The 27,768-nt window shown below is 43.0% G+C and overlaps 1 protein-coding gene across 5 annotated transcripts in view; it reads right to left on the reverse strand.

Annotated features, from left to right (window-relative positions):
- LOC149429102 (protein kinase C and casein kinase substrate in neurons protein 3-like) overlaps window positions 1–27,768 on the reverse strand; it is a 132,682-nt gene that overhangs the window by 43,879 nt on the left and 61,035 nt on the right. For 4 of the 5 annotated variants that reach the window (XM_089666726.1, XM_089666729.1, XM_089666728.1 and 1 more), the window contains exons 3-4: window positions 17,461–17,538; window positions 2,406–2,497 (exon numbers count right to left, since the gene is read on the reverse strand). In XM_089666726.1, the coding sequence (XP_089522852.1) occupies window positions 2,406–2,450 (45 nt within the window). In that variant the 5' untranslated portion in view covers window positions 2,451–2,497; window positions 17,461–17,538. Of the gene's footprint in view, window positions 1–2,405; window positions 2,498–17,369; window positions 17,539–27,768 lie in introns of those variants that run through there. The other variant, XM_089666727.1, reaches the window with a different exon arrangement.

A 27,768-nucleotide genomic window follows, 5' to 3' on the forward strand; every position in this document is an offset into this window, starting at 1 on the left:
GATTGGATAAGGGGGTCTTGATGAGAGTGTTCCAGTAGGTTTGCTTAGCAGCGTGGAGGCTGGAGTTGTATTTAAGAGCGGATTTGTAGAGGGTAAAGTCTTTCAGGGATTTGGTTTTACGCCATGCTCGCTCAAGAGTGCGGCTGCGTCTCTTTGAACTTCTGGTGTCATCTGTTTGCCAGGGTTGAGACAGACGAGGCCTGGTTCTGCGTGTAGAGAGAGGAGCAAGAGCGTCCAGGGAGGATGATAGAAAGTTGTTGTAGGCAGATGTGGCCAGCTCTGGGCAGGACAGGGGTGCAATTTCATCATAGAGGCGCTCAGTAGCGGAGTGAAGAAGGTCAGGGCTGAGGTGGTGGAGGTTTCTACAGGTGACGGTTTGCAGGTTGGAGGCATGGGGGGTAGAAGGCAGGGAGAGTGTAAAGCTGATAAAGTTGTAATCAGAGAGAGGAAAAGGGGTGTTAGAGAGGTTACTGGGAGTGCATACGTGGGTGAATACAAGGTCAAGGGTGTTGCCATTGCTGTGGGTGGTGGATTGTGACCATTGTGTTAGGTTAAAAGAGGAAGTTAGGTTGAGTAGTTGAGAGGTGGAAGGAGTGTGAGCATTGACTGGAATGTTAAAATCGCCGAGGATGGCACCTCAGAGGAGAGAAAGTACGGTAGCCATGCTGAAAAGTCATCGAGAAAGCATGAAACTGGCCCCGGGGCTGGTAGATGGCTGCAATCCTCAGACAAATGGGAGACAAGAGACGAATACGGTGCACTCCGAAAGAGTGGGGGGACAGACAGGGGGGCAGGAAGAACCTGGAACGTGCATTGTGGGGAAAGAAGTCAGACTCCGCCCCCTTTTCGTCCACTGGGTCTCGGCGAGTGAGTACAGAGGAGGCCGCCATGGGACAGTGCAGCTGAGGAGACAGAGTCAGAGTCCTGGAGCCAGGTTTCAGTAACAGCAAGAAGGTTGAGGGGCGTGGGAGAGAAAGAGGTAATTGAAATGCTGCACTGCATGCACCCTCCTGCAAAATGTTTACAACACTCCCCTACTAACAGTCTGGCTCCTCCAGGCTGCTAGGCTAGAGTCACAGTGGGGGATCATGTGGCAGCCTTCAACCAATCAATGGCTCTGCCTGAACATACTTCCTGTCTGTTGACCATAGCCCCTTGACCCTCTAGTGGCAGTCAAGATCTAGACGCCACAGCTAGAAGGGGCTTACAAGGATAGATTTTGCCTAATTCCCGGAATTCAGCTTTAAAGCAGCGCGCTGAAATGAAGGTGCTGCCAGTGCACCTGAATGTGCTGAAAATCGGGCGTACACCATTTTTGGCAGTATATATATATTTCTAAAGAGGTGCTACAGACAATAGATCAACCTTGTACGATCTGACCAGTTAAAATAAGATCAGGAACCTTAACATGTATGGACACAGTGTAACCTTATGGGTCACCGTTTTTTGCAAATAGCAAAATGAAAAAATTTAGCCACAAAATTGGACCTAAATGCTGCACTGCATGATCCATCCTGCAAAACATTTACAAATACTCCCCTACTATGGACTGTTAGACGCCACAGCTAGAAGGGGCCTACAGCAAGGGTAGATTTTGCCCAATTCCTGGAATTCAGCTTTAAAGCAGCACACTGAATTTAAGGTGCTGCCAGTGCACCCTAATGTGTTGAAAATCGGACATGCACCATTTTTGGCAAGGCGACGCTCAGCAACGACGTATCACATTTGCACTGTAGTTCATTGAGCGGTCAATGAATTGCACCACAATGCAGCAACGCATGTAACATGCAATGCAAGGGTGTAAATTGGCCCTGAGAGCAATTAGCATGCATTTTCAGCATCTCCCCAACTGCCAAGTAAGATGAAGTGTACAGAACCTCGTGACTCAGTATACCAGCCTCCCTTTTTTTTTTTTGGCTATTGCATTGTGGTGCCCAAAACACTCCATGCAAACCTATTCACCTGTAACAAACCAATACTGGGAGCTGAAAACAACCTGCACTCTTCTGGATCCAGCGCCACAAGGATCATGACTTCATAGTGCAATAATACCATGAATATTCTTCGATTGTAAGCTCTAACGAGCAGGGCCCTCTGAGTCCTCCTGTATTCATTTGTATTGTAATTGGACTGTCTGCCCTTTTGTTGTAAAGCGCTGCGTAAACTGTTGGCGCTATATAAATCCTGTATAATATATGAATAAATCAATCAGATACATATAGCCAAACACAATGCTATTACTATCCAGACTGCTCGGGTATTTATGACCCGACTTAGTCCATCTGCGCTTTGGCTCAGCTCGTCCAGAATGTTCAGCGGTGTATAGATTGTGTAAGCGGTGTCTGCTTGCATAAAGCGTTATTCCTTCACCGAAGGATGAGGAGGAAAAAGTCTGCAGCACTCACCTCCCAGAAGCTGCCACTGGCAGGCCCCCCTCCCTCGTCTGTCATTACCGCGGATTTCTTGCAGCACAGAATTTTTGCAGATTAGCCTGGCACTGTAATAGAGAGAGACACTGGTGAAAAGGTTTGTTACATCACAAGTTTTTTTTTTTTTCTTTTAATCATCAAACGACCTACATACTTGTAAAATAAAGAATGTCTACCTATGTGACATGAGCAGGAACAATCTCACTAATGTCTATATAAAATATCGCCCAAGGAGAATAAGAAAATTCCTGAGTATGAAGCAGCCACATCAGCACATTCCCTACACCTGAAGCAGAAGGACGACACATTATGGGGAGTCTCCAAGCACCAAACAGCATTAGGTATGCATCGCCCAATCTGCTACTGCAGAGGCAGAACGGTTTTGCATAAAGAAGGGTGTTTAGGTAAACAGAATGATGCTGGCTGCTGAAACCTGTGGTTGCAGGAAAGATAATTGCATAATCTATGGCTGGCTTTAAGGGGGGGGGGGGGGGGCATTCTTCCCACTGACTTAACTCTAGCAGAGACCTATTTTAAGGGTTCCTCCTGGGTAAAAAGGTTTGAGACACTCTGCTCTAGATTTAAAACGGATCTCCACCTTTTGATATACTTTAGTTTGTTTGGGCCAGCTTGGCCAAAATTTACAATATCCCTCAGTACCATGTGAGGCCGCTGGATGTGTGGTATAAACTGTATGTAGCTGCAGCTACATACAGGGTTCTGTGTTTGAGCCGAGACTTCCAGTCTCATACTCGGAACATAGTCTACCACAGCTGTGCTCAGCCATTCAAAGCGATTCATTCCCATCCATGAAGGTTGAGAGGTTGGCACATCATCAGCCTGCCTCTCTGACTAAGCCAGTCAGATGAAGGTTTGTATTCATTGATAAAATACATTGCTTACTCTGAATGGCTGAGCACCACTGTGATAGACTTTACTGTGTTCTGGGTATGAGACTGTAAGTCTGGGCTCGAATCCAGAACACAGTGCGGTATGTTGTATACAGTTTATACCGGACATCCAGCAGCCTTACAGGTTAGTGAGGGACAGAATTTGTTTGGGCCAAGCTGGCCCAAACAAACTATGTAAAGTATATCAAAAAGGTGGAGATCAGCTTTAAAGTAGTAATATAGTCTCAAAGTTTTCACCTTCATGCATTCTATGCATGAGGTAAAATACCTCCTGTGTGTAGCAGCCTCCCCCATTACTTACCTGAGCCCCCTCTTGATCCAGCGATGTCCACGAGAGCCTCGGTTCTCCAGGGACTCTCACTCCTGATTGGCTGAGGCAGCAGTGGGAGACACTGGCTCTCAATGTTGTCAATCACAGCCAGTGAGCCAATCAGGAGAGGGAGAGGACGGGGCCAAGCGGAGCATTGCGTGTGAATGGACACGCAGAGTAACGGCCCAAGAGTGCACCTGCTCGGGTGTCCCCATAGCAGGTGAAAAACATTTTAGGACTAAGGCCTATATGGCTGAAACGCATTTATTTTCACTGTAGGAATTGATTCTTTTAAAGTCTATTTCGCTGAAACGTTTATTTGCACTGTTGGAACTGATTCTTTTTAAAAGGTCTATTTGGCTGAAACGCGTTTCACTGTAGGAATTGAAATTCTGAAGGACCCTCTGCACACTGGTATATACCCTTTCAAGCAGACTATGCAATAAATAGGGATATTTAGTTCACACATCTCCCCGTTGTGTCTTTTCCCCTATGCTAGCATTGTGTCCACAGTAGCATTTGCGTAGGCAGAGCAGAGTAGGACTGGACAGAGGGATTACTATGATGCAGTTGGCCAGCTTAAACATGTATTGCAATATGTGTGAACTAAATATCCCTATTTATTGCATAGTCTGCTTGAAAGGGTATATACCAGTGTGCAGAGGGTCCTTCAGAATTTCTGGTGTTAATATGTGGTTACACCCCTTTAGCACCTGATGGATAAATGCATGCACTAGCTGTTGGGATTTGAGCACAGGGATCTCGTTTGTTTCACTGTAGGAATTGATTCTTGTTAAGGCCTACTTGGATGAAACGCATTTATTTTCACTGTAGAAATTGATTCTTTTTAAGGCCTATATGACTGAAATGAGTTTATTTTCACTGTAGGAAATTCTTTTTAAGGTCTATATGGCTGAAACATTTATTTTCACTGCAGAAATTGATTCTATGTCTTCAGTAAAGTTCAAGATTTTATTTTAAGATGACTTGGTGCCGGACATTCACTTTCTACTAAATAAAACCCAACAGAGGTTCTAATTCTTTCCCACTCAATCCATACTAAAACCAAGTCTGGATAGCTACGACTTTGAACAAACTCATGGCAGGAAATGACATTGCAAACTTGGGCATCCAACAGTACTGTATATAGGGTATCAGATTAGTCACGCCTGGCCATATAATCTTGAGTCCTGGTGTGATTTGCGTGTAATGAGGGAGGGGGGATCTGTTTGATGGCACCCCCGCTGGGCAGGCATGCACAGAACCCCCAGAGACATGGCTATGTGTCAGACCAAAGAATGACTGTGCTCACATTCACTAATAAGAGGATTCAGCAGCCCCCTTCCCAACACGTTATTAAAAGCTCAGACAATCCAAGAACGGAAACTGTTCTCACTCCCAAAATAAACATTGAACGCAGGCCTAAAATATCAGCACCTGCTGCCAGCTATGACACAGAGCCCTCCATTACCCCCACTCCCTATAAAAGGAGTCCGGTAGTCTACACGAGATACGAAGAGGCAAGCCTACACCTTGAGGGAACTGGTACAAAGGTCAAAATTACATATTGTACACCCTAAACCAGACTCTCTCAATGCCTTTACCCCTGAGGAACCCTTGAAATAATATTTAGATCTCAGGGAACCCATGCTAAAACTAATTCATCAGGGGGAAGAATGCCCCTTACATTGGTGGCAGGTCAGCAGGAAGCTTAAGTCAGCCATAGACAGATCGAAATTTGGGCAGGCTGGTTGTACTGAAGTTTATCTATTGATCGATTTCATAACAACCATTCTGCCTGGTTTTTTTTTTGTATGATCACGGATGCTGCCTATAGCCAGCAGCAGTGATTACTGTACTCTGATGGCAGGGAAACCTCCCATTGTCACAGTAGAATAACTCAGCGGGGAGGATTCCCCCATCAGCACAGATTGTGTTGATGGGGAAATTGAGCGATTTGCATAGAATAATGTATGGCCAGCCTTCTATCAGCATTCAGTGGGAAGAACTACCGCCAAATTATGCAGATAACATCAGATAAGAGGTCAATCAGTTACAGGTCAAGGAATCCCCAAGCAAACCCTGGAGGCACTCTAAGGTTTCACAGAACCCAGTTGAGAATGGCTGCCAAAGGTGATCATCACCTAATGAGTTGACTTTAGCAGATGCTGCCTTTTAAACATTTACAGAGCTACTAGATGGGTATTTTTACCACCCCAACTCCAAACTCTTAAGGCAGTAAAGGGTTAGAGCCTCCATCAGATTTTTAGTGTCCCTGTGGGGAGAGTTTCCCTTACTTGTCCCTCAGGACAAGAAGTGATAGAAAATCTTTCCATTTGGGAAAGAAAGACATACCAAGAGAAAGAACCAATCCAATCTACATGACGTGTGAAATAACATTTCTTCTTATGGTATGGTTCACATGTCGGGTGCACTGGCAGTGCAGATTGAAAAAAAAAAAAAAAAAACTCCTGTCCAATTTCTGAGCAGTGCAGTCTGGTTCAGGTGTGGATGACAGGTTCATTTGCTTCTATGGCATCCATTAATGAATCTCATATGTCATGAGTTTGTAAAAATGATTTCAGGCCGGTTTTCCCTCCTGATCGTGATATAAACCTGACCTGAACAACTACTTTGTAAATCAGCTGTAAAAACGGAGCTTCAATGCACACCACAAATGTGTGAATCCACATTTAATGTAGCGTGGAGGGAGTTTCTTTTTCCATTCGTGCCGTTGCATCCCACTGACAACCCCAACATTTGTCGAACAGGTGTCACGAACACAGGAAGTGACTGAAAATCTCCCCGAGGAGGGTCATGGCTTATGAATTTCCATAGGGTTGGCAATTGTCAAAAGGCAACTTGTCTACCTGCTTGGGTCTGTACTCCAGCTCTATGGCGGATACGCACACGGGTGCCATTGCTTCACCAGTTTCCATATCCATTGAGGCCTCATAAGCTGTCTGCATCTGGGAGTAGAGATCTAGATTATAGATGTATTAAAGGTGGATAAAATGGGTTTATTTGGAGGACTTTTCAAATTTATTATCCTGTTTAATGGTCAGATTGCAACATGTGTCCTCAACTTACAACTTAGCAAGGTTTGCCATGGCAGGTAGTAGCTCAGTTCTCCCAATCCCTGCCCTTCCCTAAGACTGGAAGACTGGAGAGGTGGCATCTGAACTGCTGGAGATTTCTGACCCAGAGTTAGCACATCACCTACCTATATCCTAGTTTTTAAAAATAGTTGCAGACAGGTGATTAGATCAGAGCTACGGGGTTATGAAGGACTCAGGATGCCAAAGACTGCAACAGCTATTTTGTTCATGGCTCATCTGAACTCGCCTAACTAGACTCCTCAAAAATGTTTTATAGGGGTGGTTATGCTTTACTATTTCAGAAATATGCAAACTGAAAACCAATCCACCTGATTCACAGCAACACAACCAGTTTGCTCATTCCTGGTGCAAGCGGATCAAAATCAAATGTTCAAAAGCAACTATTTCACTTTCAAGAGAGTGATGACAAGTCAGATCACCACTCCGTTTCCTATATGGTGGAGAGTTCGATTCTGATATACAGTTGTACTCAAATACTAAAAAGTTTGCATACCCTGGAAGAAATCATCTTTTTATTTAAGGATAGTGATCATATGAAGCCATTTATTATCACATAGTTGCTTGGCTTCTTTTTTGAATGATAACAAGAAATCCCCCAAGTGGCCATGATCAAAAGTTTACATACCCTGGAATGTTTGGCCTTGGTACACATACAGGTTAAAATAGCAATTAAAGGTAAGTTTCCCCACATGTGTGGCTTTTTAAATTGCAATTAGAGCTAATGAACTCAATGACTATTTATATAGACACTAATGTGGATGCACTGAGTAGGTTAGATACTGAGCCATGGGGAGAAGAAAAGAACTCCAAAACTGTGTAACAAGGTAATGAAACTTTATAAGGATGGAAAAAAGATATAAAAAGATGTCACAACCATAAGCGCCAAGTTTGGAGAGGGGTCAGCAAGGCCTATAGCAAAAGAATACCATTCCCCACTGTGAAGCATGGCGATGGCTCACTGATGTTTTGGGTGGGGGGGGGGGGGGGGGGGAGTGGCTCTAAAGGCACAAGAAATTTTGTGAAAATTGATGGCAAGATGAACGCAGAATGGTATCAGAAAACACCAGTGAACAATTTGCATTCTTCTGCACGAAAGCTGTGCATGGGGCACTCTTGGACTTTCCAGAACAATAACCCTAAGCACAAGGCCAAGTTGACCCTCCAATGGTTACAGAGAAAAAGGTGAAGGTTCTGGGGTGGCCATCACAGTCTCCTGACCTTAATATCATCAAGAACTCAAACCTGTGGTTCATGCAAGACAACCCAAGACTTTGGGAGGCATTTTGCCAAGAGTAACGGACAGCTATACCACCTGCAAAAACTTGGGGCCTCACCTAGCCTAGTCAGTAGAATGCTCTGTATTCTAACAAGCTTGCAAACCTGAAGCCAATCTTCAAAACCCATGTTCAATTGTTGAAAAAAGCCAAGAGGAGGAAACCACCAGACCTTTTTGTAGGCTGCACCTCCTTATGCCGACACTGGTCTCATGTTACAATAACAGGCCATAAACGAGTTGAAAACCGAACATTCTGTCGATCAAAAAACCAAAAATGGTGCATATGATTGTGCCATCACTTGTTTCGTTTTATGAAACAAAATCCAACAGGTCAGGTACTTTCGATTGCAACACAAAAATCGCTTTTCGCTATTGATGCAAAAATGAATGACCAATAATTTTCACTCCATTCTCAACCCATCTATAGCTTGTTTAATTTGCCTTTTTTTTTAAATAACGATTGGCAGATGAGAAAAACCCACTGGTGGCAATCTTTCATAGAAGGGTTGCACTGTACACTGTATGACATTGATGGTATCAATCTGGTCTGAAGATGACAGATCTAAAAATCGCAATATGTATGGTCAGCTTAAGATAGTGATGTGTTGCCTTTACATTAATTGTACACTAGTAAAAATGTGCTTGTTCCAGAATGGGAAAGGTTGTGGATATAACAGACAAAGCTAAAGAAGTGTTTTAGTGGGGAGTATGTGCAGGAGAGGAGTGCAGAGGGAATGACAGCTGGAAATTTGTGCAGGACAGAATGCAGTGGGTATGACATGGGGTAGTATGTGTAGGACAGGAGTGTGGTTGGTACAGTTGGGTCCATACATTTTTTGGACACATGCACAATTTGTTTTTTCAGGTAGTTACCAAAACATATTCAAACTATAGTTATATAATGGATATGGACCGAAAGTGCACACTCTCAGATTTAATTTGAGGGTATGTACATCCACATTGGAGGAAGGGTTTAGGAATTACAGTTCTTAAGAGTAGCCATCCCCCCTTTTTCAAGGAACCAAAAGTAATTGGGCAACTGAATCAAAAGCTGTTTCATGGCCAGGTGTGGGCTACTCCATTATTTCTTCATCAATTAACCAGGTAAAAGGTTTGGAGTTGATTCTAAGTGTGGTATTTGCATTTGGAATCTATTGCTGTGAACCTACATCATGCGTTCAAAGAAGCTGTCCATGCAAGTGAAACAAGCCATTGTGAGGATTCAAAAATGAAACAAATCCATCAGAGAGATATCAGCAATATTAGGAGTGGCCAAATCAATAGTTTGGTACATTCTGAGCAAAGAACGCACTGGTGAGCTCAGCAACATAAAGAGGCATGGATGTCCACGTAAGACCGCAGTGGTGGATGATCGCAGGATCCTCTCTATGGTATGAAAAACCCATTCACAACACCCAGACAAGTGAAGGACACTCTCCAGGAGGTGGGCGTATCATTGTCAAAGTCTACAATCAAGAGAAGACTTCACGAGAGCAAATACAGAGCCTTCACCACAAGGTGCAAACCAAACCATTCATAAGCCTGAAGACTGAAAAGCCAGATTAGACTTTGGCAAAAAATATCTAAAATAGCCAGACCAGTTCTGGAAAAGCATTCTTTGGACGGATGAAACTAAGATTAATCTGTACCAGAATGATGGGAAGAAAAAAGTGCGGAGAAGGCTTGGAACAGCTCATGATCCAAACCACACGTCTTCATCTGTAAAACATGGAGGCAGCGTGATGGCATGGGCATGCATGGCTTTCAGTGGCACTGGGTTGTTGGTGTTTATTGATGATGTGACAGAAGCAGACTGAAGAATTCTGCAGTGTTTAGAGATATACTGTCAGCCCAGATTAAGCCAAATGCAGCAAAGTTGATTGGACAGCGCTTCACAGTACAGATGGATAATGATCCAAAACACACTGCAAAAGCAACCCAGGAGCTTTTGAAGGAAAAGAAGTGGAATATACTGCAATGGCCGAGTCAATCACCTGATCTCAACCCAATTGAGCATGCATTTCACTTGCTGAAGGCAAAAACTAAAGGCAGAAAGACCCACAAAGAACAACTGAAGACAACTGCAGTTAGAGATTGGCAAAGCATCAGAAAGGAGGAAACCCAGTCTTTGGTAATGTCCATGGGTCCCAGACTTCAGGCCGTCATTGCCAGTAAAGAATTCTCAACAAAATATTAAAAATTAACATTTTATTTATGATTATATTCTTTTGTCCAATTACATTTGAGCCCCTGAAAATGGAGGGACTGTGTATAAAAATGGCTGCAGTTCCTAAAATTTGTACTTGATATTTATGTTCAGCCCCTTGAATTAAAGCTGAAAGTCTGCACCTCAGATTCATTTGGATTGTTTCATTTTAATTTATTCTGGTGGCATACAAAGCCAAAAGAATGAAAATTGTGCCTGGGTCCAAATATATATGGACCTAACTTTATATTAGAGGACAATATATGCAGCAGAGGAGTACGTAGGGCATGCCAGAGTGCAGTATGTGCAGGAAAGGATTGCAGAAGTGTGATTGTGGACAGAGCAGGCAGGAGAGGAGTATGACAGAGGGCAGTATGTACAGGGAAGGAGTGCACCGGGTATAACAGGGGCAGTATGCGTAGTATAGTACGGCAGCAGGCAGTTTTTGTGACAGAAGGATACAGGGGTAGTATATATAGGACAGAAGTGCATACAGTGCACATAGAATGAGGAGAAGAATGTACAGAAATGAAGACTGGCCCTGTATTAGTGAAGTGTAACAGGCTGCCTGACCTTGTAGGCAAGAGGTGAAGTCTCCACAATACAATACAGCAATAAACACAGAATTTCTAATAGTGGTCCAAAAATCGTCCAGTTGGGCAGGAGCCAGATGACTTTCGGTCACAGCAGCACAGCAGTCGGTCCGACAGAAGCAAGTCCAACAACTGGCTTTCGTTGAAGGGACATACTACAAAACTAACACCCGATTTCCGCTTTGAGTCTTTGGTGGGGGGGCTTTCCCTGTCAGAATACAATACCACAGCGGGGATGATCGCTGTATAAACATCACTCATGTTGGTAGGACAGGCTGTCCGGTTTTTGGGGTTTTTTTTGGTCCTTCAGCCTGCTGGGTTTGGCTGACACTCTCTGAAAACCATTAATTGAAAACCTGCAAAGCTGTAACTGAATTGTCCACATGAAAAATAAGAAATGTCAATTCATACTAAAACGTAGTTTTACATCAGCTCGATTATTTAATATGTACCCACACAAACAACCTATGATTCCCTTTAAAGTGGCTGCTAGTTTTCGAAATATCAGAATGAAAAGGCAACACTGCTAAAGAAAAAAAAGAAAATAAGGCGATGCCATTGGATTCTGAAATTGAAAAAAAGTGTCACTTTAAAGTGGTTATTGTAAAGGCTCAAGGTTTTTGCCTACATGCATGAAGGTAAACATCTGTTTTCAGCAGCCCCCCCCAATAGGTAATAATAATAATAACTAGAAAAGCTACAATTTCTGGGGAAATTGTGTGAAGTGTTCTTGCCTCCACCAGTCGTGGACATTTTTAGTGGCAGCAGGGATAGCTGAACGTTTTGATATAAGATTTGTGTAGGTGGGCTTGAAAATGAGGGAGTGATGGCAGTTTAGAAATCATGTCCTGATTTTTCAGCTCACACTCTAGTTTTGAACATTCCGCCATTCATTCCTATGGGATCAATTTCACCACAAAAATGCTGATATTTCGTGAACCATTCGGCGAAACGTTCCACAAAGTAATAGCACACCAATCGGGAATAATCTGGACAATTCGGTATATTACTGTCTATGTAGTGTAAGTGGTCTTACCATGCAAGAACACTTGATATTATTATTGGTACTTGTATAGCGCTGTCAATTTACACAGAACTTTACATATATATTGTACATTCACATCAGTCCCTAACCCTCAAGGGGCGTACAATCTAAGGTCCCTAACTCACATTCATACAAACACATACTAGGGCCAATTTAGACAGGAGCCAATTCACCTACCAGCATGTCTTTGGAGTGTGGGAAAAAACCTGAGTACCTGGAGGAAACCCACACAGGCACAGGGAGAACATGCAAATTCCAGGCAGGTGGTGCCATGGTTGGGATACGAACCAACGACCCGAGTACTGCCAGGCGGAAGTGCCACTGTGCTGCCCAGCTTACCAGAGACTGGTTCAGGACCCCTATGAATCACCCCAGCAATTAATTTAGCACACAGGACATTTTAAAAACACTCCTCTTCTTGGCAGCAGTGTTTTGGCAGAAAAAAAAAAAAACACCTGACGCTTGTCAAAGTGTCTAACTCTTTTACAAGCATTTAGGAGTGTTTACGATCATCAAGCACTTGGGTGTTAATGTCATTGGCCAGAATAATAATTTAATATATAAATAATTCATTCTGGCCATCGAAATGAATTCCCGCTCAAGCACGACAGGCACCTAGCATTATCACGCGTTCAGGTGCGTTTACATACGTCAAGTGTTTTTTCTGCCAAAATGCTGCTGCTTCCAGATGCACTGGCCCTGGGTTTTTCTTTCCAGCTGGTAAATGCTACTGCTACTAAAAGCTTCTAAAAGTTTATGTGTACATGGATACATAAGATAACATGACGGGCCTTTTGGAAGCAGTACAAAAAAACAAAAACAAAACTGCCTGACGCCCCTAAAAGTGGCTGCAAAAACGCCCTTTGTACATGAGGCCTACTACATTCACATCAGTCCCTGCCCTCAAGGAGCTTACAATCCAAGGTCACTATCTTACATGCATACACATACTAGGGCCAATTTAGACAGGAGCCAATATGCCATGTCCTTGGAGTGTGGGAGGAAACTGGAGTACCTAGAGGAAACCCATGCAAGCACAGAGAGAACATGCAAACTCCATGCAAGTAGTGTCCCGGTTGGGATTCAAACAGAGGACCCTAGATCTGAAAGGCATACGTGCTAATGTTAGCAAGTAGTGGGCTGTTTCTGGACTATCTTGCTATAAGTAGTGCAGTCAAAAGATACCACAGTGGGGAGATTTGTTTTTTATTTTTGCTTGCTAGAGCATATCTGTCCTTCAATCATCTATTGAGGATAAAATGAACTTGGCTCATGCCAGCAGTCCTTTAATGCACACCTGTTACATCGCTTTCTAAGGATGACCAGCAGGCCTCCCATCTAGAGCCATGTAGCACCTTCAGCAATCTTGGACACTCCCCCCAATCCCCCCCCGAAGTCCTCAAATATAATAAGCAAAAACTGACATTTGCATATTTATAGGCACAGTGGCAGACTTGGTCAGCAAAGGGCCCCATGCGGGAACATTTTAAAGTGTCCTACCTTGGCCACCCCTTTTTCAATCTAAACAGGGCTTCCCCCCCCCCCCCGAACTCATAGAAACTCATACCCCGCCACCATTCTCCCCAAGGCGAGAATGACATGCCCAACTCCTGCATATCCTCTTTATATAACCCAGGAGGCTGTAGGAGCCCATTCAGAGTGACCTGGGCTAAGTCATTGGAGACTTGGCTAGCTGAAAATGGAAGAGGTAGCCAGGCTCCAAATGACTGAATGGACCAAGATTGCAGTGCAGGACATGGACCTGAGACACCTGATCAGACAATCACAGTAGTATAATGTTGGAACGCATAGGGTTCCCAATGCTTTCCAATGAGAGTCCAGCAATACAGGAAAGAGGGGACGGGTGACGAAAAGTGAAGATCTTCTTTATGCAAGTACCAACATTATACACAATGCAGCACAGTGCGTAAGTGGTTAGCACGTCCCCATGGTAGCACTAGGGATGTTGGTTCAAATCCCAACTATACACTACCTGCACACTTGCATGTTCTCCCTGTACCTTTGTGGGTTTCCTCCGGTTTCCTCCCACACTCCAAAGACAAACTCGTAGGTTAATTGGATCCGATCTAAATAGGCCCTAACATGTGTGTGTATGTATGTATGTATGTATGTACAGTCATGGCCGAAATTGTTGGCACCCTTGATATTTCTCCAGGAAATCATGTATTTCTCACGAAACGTATTGCATTAACACATGTTTTGCTATACACATGTTTATTCCCTTTGTGTGTATTGGGACAAAACAAAAAAAGGGAGGAAAGAAAGCAAATTCGACATAATGTCACACAAACCTCCAAAAATGGGCTGGACAAAAGTATTGGCACCCTTTCACAACTGCGGATAAATAAGAATGTTACAAGCATGTGATGCTCCTGTAAACTCACCTGGGGCAAGTAACAGGTGTGGGCAATATAGAAATCACACCTGAAAGCAGATAAAAAGGAGAGACGTTCACTTAACCTTTGCATTGTGTGTCTGTCTGTGCCACACTAAGCATGGACAACAGAAAGAGGAGACGAGAACTGTCTGAGGACCTGAGAACCAAAATTGTGGCAAAAATATCAACAATCTCAAGGTTACAAGTCCATCTCCAGAGAACTAGATTTGCCTTTGTCCACAGTGCGCAACATTATCAAGAAGTTTGCAACCCATGGCACTGTAGCTAATCTCCCTGGTCGTGGACGGATGAGGAAAATTGATGAAAGATTGCAACGCAGAATAGTCCGGATGGTGGATAAGCAGCCCCAAACATGTTCCAAAGACATTCAAGCTGTCCTGCAGGCTCAGGGAGCATCAGTGTCAGCGCGAACTATCCGTCGACATTTAAATGAAATGAAAACGCTATGGCAGGAGACCCAGGAGGACCCCACTGCTGACACAGAGACATAAAAAAGCAAGACTACAGTTTGCCAAAATGTACTTGAGTAAGCCAAAAGCCTTCTGGGAAAACGTCTTGTGGACAGATGAGACCAAGATAGAGCTTTTCGGTAAAGCACATCATTCTACTGTTTACCGAAAACGGAATGAGGCCTACAAAGAACAAAACACAGTACCTACGGTAAAATATGGTGGAGGTTCAATGATGTTTTGGGGTTGTTTTGCTGCCTCTGGCACTGGGTGCCTTGACTGTGTGCAAGGCATCATGAAATCTGAGGATTACCAAAGGATTTTGGGTCGCACTGTAGGGCCCAGTGTCAGAAAGCTGGGTTTGCGTCCAAGATCCTGGGTCTTCCAGCAGGACAATGACCCCAAACATACGTCAAAAAGCACTCAGAAATGGATGGCAAAGAAGCGCTGGAGAGTTCTGAAGTGGCCAGCAATGAGCCCAGATCTAAATCCCATTGAACACCTGTGGAGAGATCTTAAAATTGCTGTTGGGAAAAGGTGTCCTTCCAATAAGAGAGACCTGGAGCTGTTTGCAAAGGAAGAGTGGTCCAAAATTCCGGGTGAGAGGTGTCAGAAGCTTATTGATGGTTATAGGAAGCGACTGATTTCAGTTATGTTTTCCAAAGGGTGTGCAACCAAATATTAAGTTAAGGGTGCCAATACTTTTGTCCAGCCCATTTTTGGGGTTTTGTGTGACATTATGTCATATTTGCTTTTCTGCCTCTGTTTTATATTTGTTCCAATACATACAAAGGGAATAAACATGTGTATAGCAAAACATGTGTTAATGCAATACCTTTTTTGTGTGAAATACTTGATTTTCAGGAAAAATATCAAGGGTGCCAACAATTTCGGCCATGACTGTATGTAAAGAGCTGCGTAAATTGACAGTGCTATACCTGTAATAAATTTAAAACAAATGTATAGATTATTCACTGTGTATAGATAAACGATGACACACAACTCCAAACTTGCCCTAAAACAGACTTTCTCCTCCTTTTCTCTGTAAGTTATGGGTCTTGGGGAACCCCTGCTAAAAACGTAATCTACAGAGCATAGTACAATAACGTGATCAGTACATTTTAGACATGGCAATAAAGGAATAAGGAGTGTGGACACTCATGGCCAATGTAATGCCTCATGTTGGAGTGATATTTGGACTGGAAATGTGTAGGCACCATCAGATGGGAAATCAATCCACCGCTGCTCAAGCAATCTTTGGAGGCGTCCCAGGGTTTCATGGAACACTGGTTGAGAAAGACCACAGAGTCTAACTTTCACTTCCAGTCCAAAAGGAAATGGAAGAGGCATTCATATATCCAGTGCTGGTCAAGCAGGATTAGAAGAGGTGCTTGCTGCTTGGAACCCCTTATAAACCAGAAGCATGGTTAGGACATTATGAAGAACCCCTTCTGCATTTTATCTGCCCTAGCAGTAAGCATCATCCAGGTCTGCATGACCAAGGGACTGGGCCCCAATATCCAACCAACCCACATCTTGTATAAATAAATCCCCCCATGGTATCTTTTCTTCTCTAGGCACCCCCTCCCACCCATGGGTCAGTGCTTAGGCCTGAGACAGACTACACAAGCACAGAGTTGCATTGTGGGAAGTATAGAAGGGTCAAGACGTTGCCCCATATACAGAAGCTCCAAGTTTTTTATTTTTTATCCTTAATGCGATGGGGATACTGAGGCACAATGGGGCAAAGTCCAAGGCGATAGGTCACAGAACTGTAGGGTACCTTCTCTTTTATATTTGCTGTCACCTTCATTTGAACGCCATGAGAGGTTTGCATTAGGTAGCCATGCAAATCTCATGATATAATGACGACTGGAGAAAGAACTATACAATTATGAAAACACAATCAAATATAGAATATCGCACAAGAAAAAATATCAAATATAAAAGTCACATCAAAAATTACTTTCGCTAAAGTATCACTTCAATACAAATATTATAACAACGTTATACAAAACTTGAATATATTGTACTTTGTTCCCTTTTATTACCATTACATTGCAAAAACTGTTAAATGATTCACATATTTCCAGTTTGAATGTATTATAAAACCCTCAAGTAATAACCCTGATTAACAGGATGATGCTCAATGTGAAAGGTGCATACCTGAAAGCGGCCAATCAGCAATCGTCTCCTTTTACCAATACAATAAAATCTAACTGGTTTCTGCACATTATTGCAATCCTCGAGACATTTATATCTCAATACAGGACAGCTTCTAAATGCTCTGCAAGGAATGACCAGGTCCCAGAGCAATTGGTTCTTCATGCGACATCCAAGGGATAGTGTATGTCGGAAATGATCCCCGAGATGTAGATTTGCGATTCCTGCTTATGTTTGCATAATCGCCATCAAGAACAGCCAGCCGTTGACCAATCCTTCGGACCAACGACCTGACCGGTAACACTCGTTGCGTTTCCTTTGATTTCACGTGTTGCAAAGCTACCCCAGAACAGTTCAGACTGCACAAAATGCATGTCTGGGCATTGGTACATAAATTGACAATTTCCTTTGCACCTTAAACCCATACCCCCTAGATGAACAGAACTCACCGAAAAGGGCACCCAGGTTCCGACTGCATAGGACACCCCAGCTAAGTGCAGAGCTTCCTACATAACAGCAGACTGTATTCAAGTCACATACCTTCCAGCCAGAAGACGATCCTCAGGAAAAGGAGGAGGGGAGAGAGGCAGACCTGCACAGACCTGTGCTCTTCCAAATCTGCAGAAAGAAGATGAGCAGTCAGTGGCAGCTGCACACTAAGCACGCACACTCACTTTCACATGACGCTCGACTAAATATGGAGACCCCAATATAGCAGTGTCCAGCCTGACGCCTTTGCCACCCTCGGCCCAGTGATGTCAGTCACCTACAGCACTCCTCCCTCTTTCCCAAACAAGTGCCACCAGCCAGCAATCCCTGATGACTCATAAATCGGCCTGTCATGAGGGAGTGGGCCGGGGCCGGAGACCCGGAGGGTGACTTGCAATCAGTATATTAAATTGCATCGACCCTTCGGAAAGTGTCACGCCTTTTTGGAGAGACATCTGAAGAATCCATCATAAATCAGAGGGCTTATTCATAAAGTCAGAGGAGTTAAAAAAGGAACAAAATGACTAAAATAAAGCAAAGTTACACATAAATAATCTCAGAACATTCTAAATAGGACTGTAAAAATCGATCATAAAGAAAAATGACAAGTGTGAAATTAATTTAGCTGGCGGTGGGAATTTAGATGCTTGGGGCCCACTGGAAGTTTGGGTAGAGTACACCAAGTAAAAGAGCTAGTGGAATACTGCGGAAGAGAGGTGATAAAGGGGGGTGCTTTGGTCAACATAATGATGTCCCCAAAGCATCCCCTGCACTTGTTTGGCCTCAGATCACAATTAATTGCAGGGGACACATGGGGGGGGTCATTTATGGCATGGATCTATTCTCCACTTGTGCCTTGCAGCTTGATATGCCCTGCATAGAAGTGTTTCTGCAGATACCCCCTGGTTCCTGTACCAGCCCCAAGAACGTATGCAGCTATAACTTCCAACTGCCCCTCTGAGATGCATTTTCCAGATCCCCTTTCTCCGTCATGTTGGTGCATATATCTGTATTAAACACGACAGGCTGAGTGACCCCTATGGGTAACACTGCTGACACTTAATATGCAGCTTGCAACAGTCACACGACAAGTAAAAAACACATTCATTTCGATGGCTGCCATCTTTAAGTGGCTTTAAAAGGGTGTAGGTTCTTTACCTTCATTCATTCTATGCATGAAGACAAAAAAACCTTCAGTGTGCAGCTCTCTCCCCACCAGCCCCACTTACACTCACCTGAGCCTGATCTCGATCCAGTGCTGTACACGAGTGCAGAAGCTATCCTAGGTCTCTGCCTCCTCATTGGCCCACTGGCTCCTGCTGCTATCAATCACAGCCAGTGAGGAGAGAGTGGGGGGGCCGAGACACACAGAGGTGAATCGGAGGTGAGCATAGACTAGTGCCCCCAGAGCAACCAGCTTGCTCTGGGGGCAATCAGCAGGGGGAAGGAGCCTGAAGCGCTGGTGGGGAAAGAAGAGTTAGATTGTAAGCTCCAAGGAGCAGAGCCCTCCTAACCCTCTTGTATTGAACTGAATGGTTTCCCTTTATATTGTAAACCTCTGAGCAAACTGTTGGCGCGATATGAAGCCTGTATTATAATAATAATAATAATAATAATAATAATAAAAGAGAAGGATTGGGGCTGCTGTGTGCTAAACCATTGCAAAGAACAGATATGACATTTGTCAGAGAAAAATCTGAACTTTTACAATCACTTTAATCAATGCGACTCAAGTCACAGCAACAGAAAAAAAAAAAAAAGAAAAAGGCTCCAGAATTACTTTTATGCAACTTGAGCACTATAGACTGCAAAGTTAAATTACAAAAGTTACAAGCAAGTCACAAGATACTGGGGTCGCGGCATTGGGAACCAAACCCAAGTAAAAAAAAAAAATGAATAAAAAAATTCTTTAAAATGTAATGATTTAATAAAAAGGTACCTCCAACACCCCTAGCACATGGAGCTGTTCAGCTGCAGTACGTCCCCCCCTGGTCTTCAATTTGTGGCCTGTCAAAGACGAATAATTTATCACTGGTCCCAACACTTACATGTTTCAGCCCTTTATGGGCCTTCGTCATAGCCAATGATAAAAACGTACCTCTAAGGCCCCTTGCACATGGGGTCATTCAGTTTCAGCACGTCCCTCTCGGTCCACAATGTGCAGCCTCTCAAACGCTGATAGGTAAGTAGGTAGGTTGCAGTTAGAGGGGGCTGAATGTTGTACCAAGGGGTACCAGCGTTTAGAGCCGTCTGTTCAGGGACAAGGTCCTGGAAGGCAGAAGATTGAAGAGGCACATAGTGCATCTGGGTGGTCCTGTATGCAAGGGTCCTAAAGGTACAGAGGCATTTAACTCTTTGGAGAGCGCATGGCTGAATAAAAATAAGTGTTGGCACTAAATGAGGTTTCTCTTTCGACTCTCAAACAGCTTTGGGTTAACCGTTCTCAGGCAGTGCTCCTCCAGAGGTGGAAAGGGGTTCCATTAGTTGTGGATGACTGACCTCCCATCTGATGGTGCCTACACAGTTCCAGGTCCAGCACCACCAAATCCAGTGGCATGACACCAGAGTTCTTTTCAGGTGGCATTCTGACCACCACAGTTAGGACATCTTTCCACTTACCACAAATGTAAGTGGGCACTCTTTACATCTAGAGGAAAAGAGATTTAATCTCCAAATATGGAAAGGTTTCTTCACAGTAAGAGCTGTGAAAATGTAAAAAGAGTTCAAGAGTTGGTTCCGGACAGCTCAGTAGATTGCTTTTAAAAAAGACCTGGATTCTTTGATAAATTACACAGAATATAACTGGATACTAACATTTATAGGTAAAGTTGATCCAAGGAATATCTGATTGCCTCTCGGGGGATTAGGAAGGAATTTTTTCAACTGAAGGAGCAAATTGGATCATGCTTTGCTGGTTTTTTTTTGCTTTCCTCTGGATCAATTGCAGGAATAGGATTAGAACTTTTTTTTTTGGTTGAACTAGACTTTTTTCAGCCAGACTAACTATGTAAGGTACAGTAATTCCAATGGCCTCCAAATGACTGGTTTTAGCAGGTGTTCACTGAGACCTGGGTGCTTCTTGGATAAAAAGATTAAAGTGGACCTTCAAGAGCCAGTAAAAGGGCTTTCAGATAAAAGTAATTGGGTGGCTCTAGAGCCACCCAATTACTTTTACAGAGCTCTCAAAAGGGTGCCCCCCCCACTAGTATCAGCATTGGTTCCCTGACTGGGGATCCTGGGACAGCAGAAAACTAAATCCCCAGCAAGAGGAACTCAGAGAACATCCGTTACCCCATCTCTCTTGCGACAAATGACCTTGGAAGTGATGTGTATTATGACACTTCCAGGGTCACAGCTGTCATTCTTCAGCTAGTGTAGCCTAGGATGCAGCTATTATAGCAGATCTGTGCTGAAAACGTTTGCAGTGGAGGGCAAAGGAGACACTGGAGATCGAATAGACCCTAAAATGTCTTTGCAAAGAGAATCTGTCACCTGCACATGCATGCGAGACCAGAATGTCGCTTTTTGGGTGAAGCTTTGCTTTAAGCATTTACATTTTACTTTTTATTAACCTTTTGCAGTCCCTGTACAGCAAAGCTCAGACTTGAAGAGTGAGAAGTAACACAAGTTCTGTTGTGAAGCCAGTAAGTTTTGTTGCAGTGCAAGGAGCATGCTGATAGCAGGAGAGAGAGGAGTGACACCAAATTCTTAAAGTATAACTAAAAGGAGGATTCAAGAGCACAGGCAGGGATCCCAGAGGGAGAGGATTGAGGCTGCTGTGCTAAACCACTGCACAGAGCAGGTAAGTATGACATGTTTGCAAACAATTATTTTTTTTTTTTTAAATGAACACTTTAAAATATTTTTAGTCTAGTATGTATCATTCTGTTTAGGATCCCTTTAAAATGTTGGCTGTCCCAAGTAATAAACTAAAGCCTAAAAAGTCCCTCCTGTGACCCGTTTTCACTCGCTGCAGTCAGCTGATGTCACTCAGCAGGTACAGGCTATGAAAACATCCCGACCATATGGTTGGGATCCACCCAGAACCGGCACCTGGTTCAGCTTCTCAGCAATCCGCTGATAGCCTGGGCCAGCCGTTCCCACCTGCTCATTAGCATAGCGCTTCAGTTAGCACAGGAGTGGCAGAGCAGTGAGCTGGAGACTGACAGTTAAAGCTCTCTACTCAGAGAGGAGGGGAGAATTGAGCGATCAGAGGTGTTTGATCGCTCCGTTCTTACTGCAGACCCAATGGGGGACAAATGCAGCATCCACACTTTTTTTAATCCCTGCTTTACCTTCCACCTTACAGTTTGTACAGGCTCCTCTCCTGTGCTGAAATTGCTTACTTAGATATCACCGCACATTGGGAGCTTCTGAAGACCAACATTCCCAATCAAGGCACTTGGATATATTTGTATAACCTCTCCCAACAACCAGCCAACTGCTTGCATCAAAGCCTGAGTCCGTTTGAGTACTGAGACATGGTGCCATTGTCAAGAAGCTATGTACTTACTGTGCTGACCCCTCCCACCAGCCCTCCAGCTGGCCCCTCCCACCACCATGCTGGCCCCTACACTGCATAGAGAAGCACAGATCTAGCGATTAGGTTACTAGGTCTATAAAGTATGCCACGAAAAAAAGGTTTTATTAAAAAAAAAAAGTCATTAGCATTTTGATTGGGGGGGGGGGGAATATATGCAATTTAAACTTTAGCTTTAAGCTCTCAATCATGCCAGTAACACAAGAAGCAGCTTGTGCAATGGGCAAGGGCAACTTCAGTCCGTGTTGAGAGGCCGCGGTCTGGTAACTGATCTTCCTCTAAAATGCTTCCTATTATAAACCTACAGGTGTAGACTGGAGGACTAAATGGCAACGTTTAAAAAAAGGTCAGCTCTGCTCCCACTGGATTAAAATTCTCAGTGATACATAAGCTCTATGATAGCTTGAAACAGATCTTTATTTCCCTCGTCTAATAAAAAAAAAAAAGAAAAAGAAAAAAGAAAGATCAGCAAAATAGTTGCATTCTTTTTCACATCCTTTACATAATATATTACACAGATACAATTACTCCAGCCTACAGCTTGATGAGAAAAGGTCTTCCTCTATTCTTAAAATTAATAATATTCTCATTCTCCTAGATTGTAAACTGGAAAGAGCAGGGCCCTCGAACCCCTCGTGTATTGTATTGCTACTGTCTTGTCTCTTGTTCTGTCCCCCTCGCTACTGTACAGCGCTGAGCAAACCCTTTGGCACTATATAAATACTGTATAATAATAATAATAGATATTCTTAAAGGGTTAATTCATCTTTACCAAAAAACTGTGCATGCAGATAAGAGGCACCTATTTATTTATTACAGGTACTTATATAGTGCTGTCAATTTACACAGCGCTTTACACTATATATACATATATATATTCCATTTGCAAAATGATTGCACTAACTGTTGTCACCTTCTCACCAAGCTGCTTGGCGATAGTTTTGTAGCTCAGTCCAGCCTTGTGTAGGTCTACAGTCTCGTCCCTGACATCCTTGGAAAGCTCTTTGGTCTTCTCCATGGTGGAGAGCTTGGAATCGGATTGTTTAATTGCTTCTGTGGACAGGTGTCTTTTATACAGGTAACAAAATGAGATTAGCAGCACTCCCTTTAAGAGACTGCTTCTAATCTCACCTTGTTACCTGTATGAAAGACACCTGGTAGCCAGAAATCCTGCTGAATGATAGGGGATCAAATACTTATTTCCCTCATGAACATGCAAATCAGTGCATCATTTGTTAGACATGCATTTCTGCTGAATTTTTTGTTGTTATTCTGTCTCTGTGTTACAATACACCTATCATTTGATTTTTAGACTGATCATTTCTTTGTGAGGGGCAAACATTCAAAACCAGCATGGGATCAAATACACATTTCCTTCAGTGTAAGTATGACATGTTTGTTAAAAAAAACAAACACACACAAAATCAATTTTTAAAATGTTAACTTGTAAACATCCCCCCCCCCCCCAATTTGGATAGAGTATGGGAGGGTTATGACCTGTCAGTTTTTATTTGCCAGCTCTTTCCCATTGGGGAGATTTCCCCTCACTTCCTTTGCTATTCCTTTTACGTTGCTATTCTGTCTCTGTGTTACAATACACCTACCATTCCATTTTTAGACTGATCATTTCTTTGTGATTGGGCAAACATTCAAAACCAGCAGGGGATCAAATACTTATTTTTATTATATATATATATATATATATATATATATATATATATATATATATATATATATATATATATATATATATATATATATATATATATATATATATACATATACATATACATATACACACATACATATACACACATACATATACACACATACATATACACATACATATACACACATACATATACACACATACATACATACATACATACATACATATACACACACACACATACATATATATACACAGACATACACACACACACATTCACATTGTTGATAAAAACAAACTGTACAGCGTTGACCAAAGTTAAATAATGCCCTTGCTATAGGTGTAGCCCATTTACGTACCTTCTGAAGCCTAGCCAGAAAAACTCCCAGGGATGGCATCTTCCCACCCTGCCTTGTTGCTAGGACGTTGCCAAGACACTGCCGGCTGATTCAAACCCCCTCACATGCACTTGCTCTTGCTGTAGTTCTGTGCTCAGCAAAGCTGTGACAGAAGAGATAGCGTCCGCGTTTTTGAGAGCGCACTTCTGCAATGGTGGGGGTGAGAATCCTAGTAACAAGGCAGGATGGGATGACTCCATCTCTTGGTGTGCTCAAGAGGTATGTAAATGGCCTACACCTATAGCAAGGGCACATTGCTGAAACATGGTCCACCACGGTCCCTAGTAGCAAGCCGGACCAGGGCAATGATCCAAGTGTGCGCACATGGACAGCAAGGGACTGAAACAGGCTGAAGGAGATCAGCATGAGATGCAAGATTAAAAAAAACAAAAACAAAAAAAAAAAAAAAAAAAAAAAAAAAACACAAAACAGTGTGTTAGCAAAACTAAAGAATCAGTTACATGATTATTATTGCCACACCTCTGAAAAGTTATCTACAGTGGATCGCTTTTAAGAGGACACTTAACCCTCAAAATGCTGACCCACTGTGCTGCAACTGTGTCCCCTGCAGGGTGATTGCCCCATTAACTTGAATGAGTTGTTTTCAGCAGCAGCACTGCCTACCGACTGCAACATGCCCTTTAATTCTTGCTGCAAGTTCCATGGCCACAACATGTGTACAGCCCTGAATGACTTCTATCATCCAATCACATACAAGCAAAACAGCTGTGGATTTTTTCTTCTCTTGTACATTCCTTTCCAAAGTGAAGCTTTACCTCATTTACCAAGCACTGGAGCATACACTTGTTTGTTGGGTTTTGTTCCAAATCGAAATTCGGATGAAAAGTTTTGTTATGCAGATGTATTCGAATTCCAATAGTAATGAATTTAAATGAATCTGAAATAACATAACTAAACACGGTCTGAAATTCGAATCAACTTCGAAAACGAAATTGTACATAAAACTGAAATAAAAATTCAAAATATATACAGATCGCTGAATATTGTTGATTTCTATCAAAGACTAAAAGACTATGTGTATTAGTGTTAGAATATAGCCATCTTCCAAAACTCCAAAAGAATAGAATAAAACAGAATAGCATACAATAGAAAAAATAGAACATAAAAATAAAAAGAATAAAAAATAAAAGGAATAACAAAATAGAAAGAATATAGCCATCTTCAATAATTCGAATTTAGAATTTACAGAATAGAAAATAAAAGAATAGAATAAAATAATGGAATGGAATAGAAAAAAAAATATAATAGAAGAAAATAGATCAGAATAGAGTAGAAAATAACAGAATAGAAAAAAAATAGAACAGACTAGAATAAAGTAGAATAGAAAGAATATTACGGTCTTCTGAAATTCTAAATTTCAAATAGAATAGAACCATCTATTCTTCACAATGCATTCGGATCGATTCAATATTGTCATTTCAAATACTTTGAATCCATTGAAAAAATCTGAATCCAGTCAAAAACTAAACTAAACTAATTTTGTTACAAATGCAACGAAATGAAATTAGGAACTTAACAAATTGAGCCAAAACTAAACAAATTTTTTCATTTTGCACATGTCTACTGGAGCATCTGCACAGTGTACTTGCCTTTAGTAAATCAACGCCAGTGTTGGATGAAAGTCACATTCACGGCTTTAGAAATCTGCCCATATGTGTTGCCCAGTTTGGGTCTAGATCAGGGGTCTCCAAACTTTTTAAGAAAAGGGCCAGTTTAATGTCCTTCAGGATTTAGGGGGCCGGACTGTGGCAAGTGTGAGTAGAAAATGTCTCGGCATCAGAGGGAGTAATCCATGCCCCATTGTTGGTTTTAGCAGAAGGAACAGAGCCCCAATGTTGGTATCAATGGGAGGCATAGTGCCCCATCTATGGTGTCAGTGGGGGGGTGGGAGTAGTGCCCCATCATCGGTCCTAGCAGGAAGAATGGTGCCCCATTAAATGGTGTCAGTGGGAGGCATAGTGCCCCATTTACGGTGTCAGTGGGGGGAATAGTGCCCCATTGGTCCTAGCAGGAACAATAGTGCCCCGCTGACGGTGTCAGTAGGAGGAATGGTGCCCCATTAAATGGTGTCAGTGGGAGGCATAGTGCCCCATTTACGGTGTCAGTGGGGGGAATAGTGCCCCATCATTGGTCTTAGCAGGAAGAATAGTGCTCCATTGACAGTGTCAGTGGGAGGAATGGTGCCCCATTAATGGTGTCAGTGGGAGGAATAGTGCCTCATCATTGGTGTCAATTTGAGGAATAGTGTTCCCAGAGCTGGACAGAGTCAAGCAAAGGGCACCAATCTGGCCCCTGGGCCGCAGATGAAGGCATCCTTTCCAGAGGGGGGGGAAAAAAAAAAAAAAAAAAAAAAAAAAAAAAAAAAAAAAAACAGGCTGCCATTGCCTTTCCTCATCATGAAAATACCGGTAGCCTGGCTGTCATGCTGAGACTCTGGCTTCAGCAAGTCTCTGATCTAGAAGAAGTAAACCAATCAGAATTCTTTTTTTCCTCTGACTGTCCTGGTCGGGATACTTGCTCCAGGTCAGGGGCTCAGAACACAGTGACCATATGGAGGTGACCGGCGGGTCCAGGTAATAGCCAGGCACCTTTCATCTTCAGAAGGTCAGCAATGGAAGCAAAGGCGTTTATTTCAGGAAGGTTTACTTTAAATCTAAATCCTCCAGCACTGGGATTAGAATACTCAGCGCTGCAGTATACTGCCACTTCTGATACTGTAAAATGTCAAGTATGCTACAAAACACAAATTGAAACATCTTGAAAAATGACTGAAGTACGCATGAGCCGCTGGGTGCCTGACGTCAGAGTTCTTATATTCTGCAGTATGATCATATGCCTAGGGCTGCACTAGCACACTGCATCCACTAGGTGGCAGAATAGAAGCTTTAAGCTGCAATTATAAATTCCAAAAAAGTTTATTTTATTTTTAGTATTTCAGATATAGCGCCGTCAATTTACATACATATTGTACATTCACATCAGTCCCTAACCCTCAAGGGGTGTACAATCTAAGGTCCCTATCTCACATTCCTACATACACATAGTAGGGTCAATTTGGACAGGATCCAGTTAACCTAGCAGCATGTCTTTGAAGTGTGGGAGGAAACCGGAGTACCCAGAGGACACCCACGCAGGCACAGGGAGCACATGCAAACTCCAGGCAGGCGGTGCCGTGGCTGAGAATCGAACCAACGACCTGAGTACTGCCAGGCGAAACCATTTAGCCACTGTGCTGCCCGTATTTCAGGTACTTATATAGCGCCGTCAATTTACACAGCGCTTTACATATATATTGTACATTCACATCAGTCCCTAACCCTCAAGGGGTGTACAATCTAAAACGTTCAAATAAACCCTCATCCATAGAAAAGCAAATCAACCCTGGGCCAATCTAAGCCTGTATGGGAAAATCACAACCGAACAATCTCCCAAATTCTCAGTTTCTGCCCAGATTGTTGAAGCCAGGGGCAGACTGACCATGTGAGCACTCGGGCACTGCCCGAGGGCCCGGGGTCAGTAGGGGGCCCCATGAAATGCCCCTGGTACCTTTTTATAGGCTTTTTTGGGTGTCCTTTGAGTGTGGGCAAGGACACAGGGGCCCCATGATCCCCTATTGCCCGGGGCCCCATGAGTTGTCAGTCCACCCCTGGTTGAAGCCATTCAAATGATTACAATGCACAATGAAAAAAAAAAAATACAACAGTCCTACGAGAGGCCGTCTAAGTGGACCC

This window comes from Staurois parvus, unplaced genomic scaffold (assembly GCF_062004578.1).
Source record: "Staurois parvus isolate SC_StPar_1 unplaced genomic scaffold, SC_StPar_1.0 ptg002802l, whole genome shotgun sequence".
In the NCBI taxonomy this organism is placed as follows: domain Eukaryota; kingdom Metazoa; phylum Chordata; class Amphibia; order Anura; family Ranidae; genus Staurois; species Staurois parvus.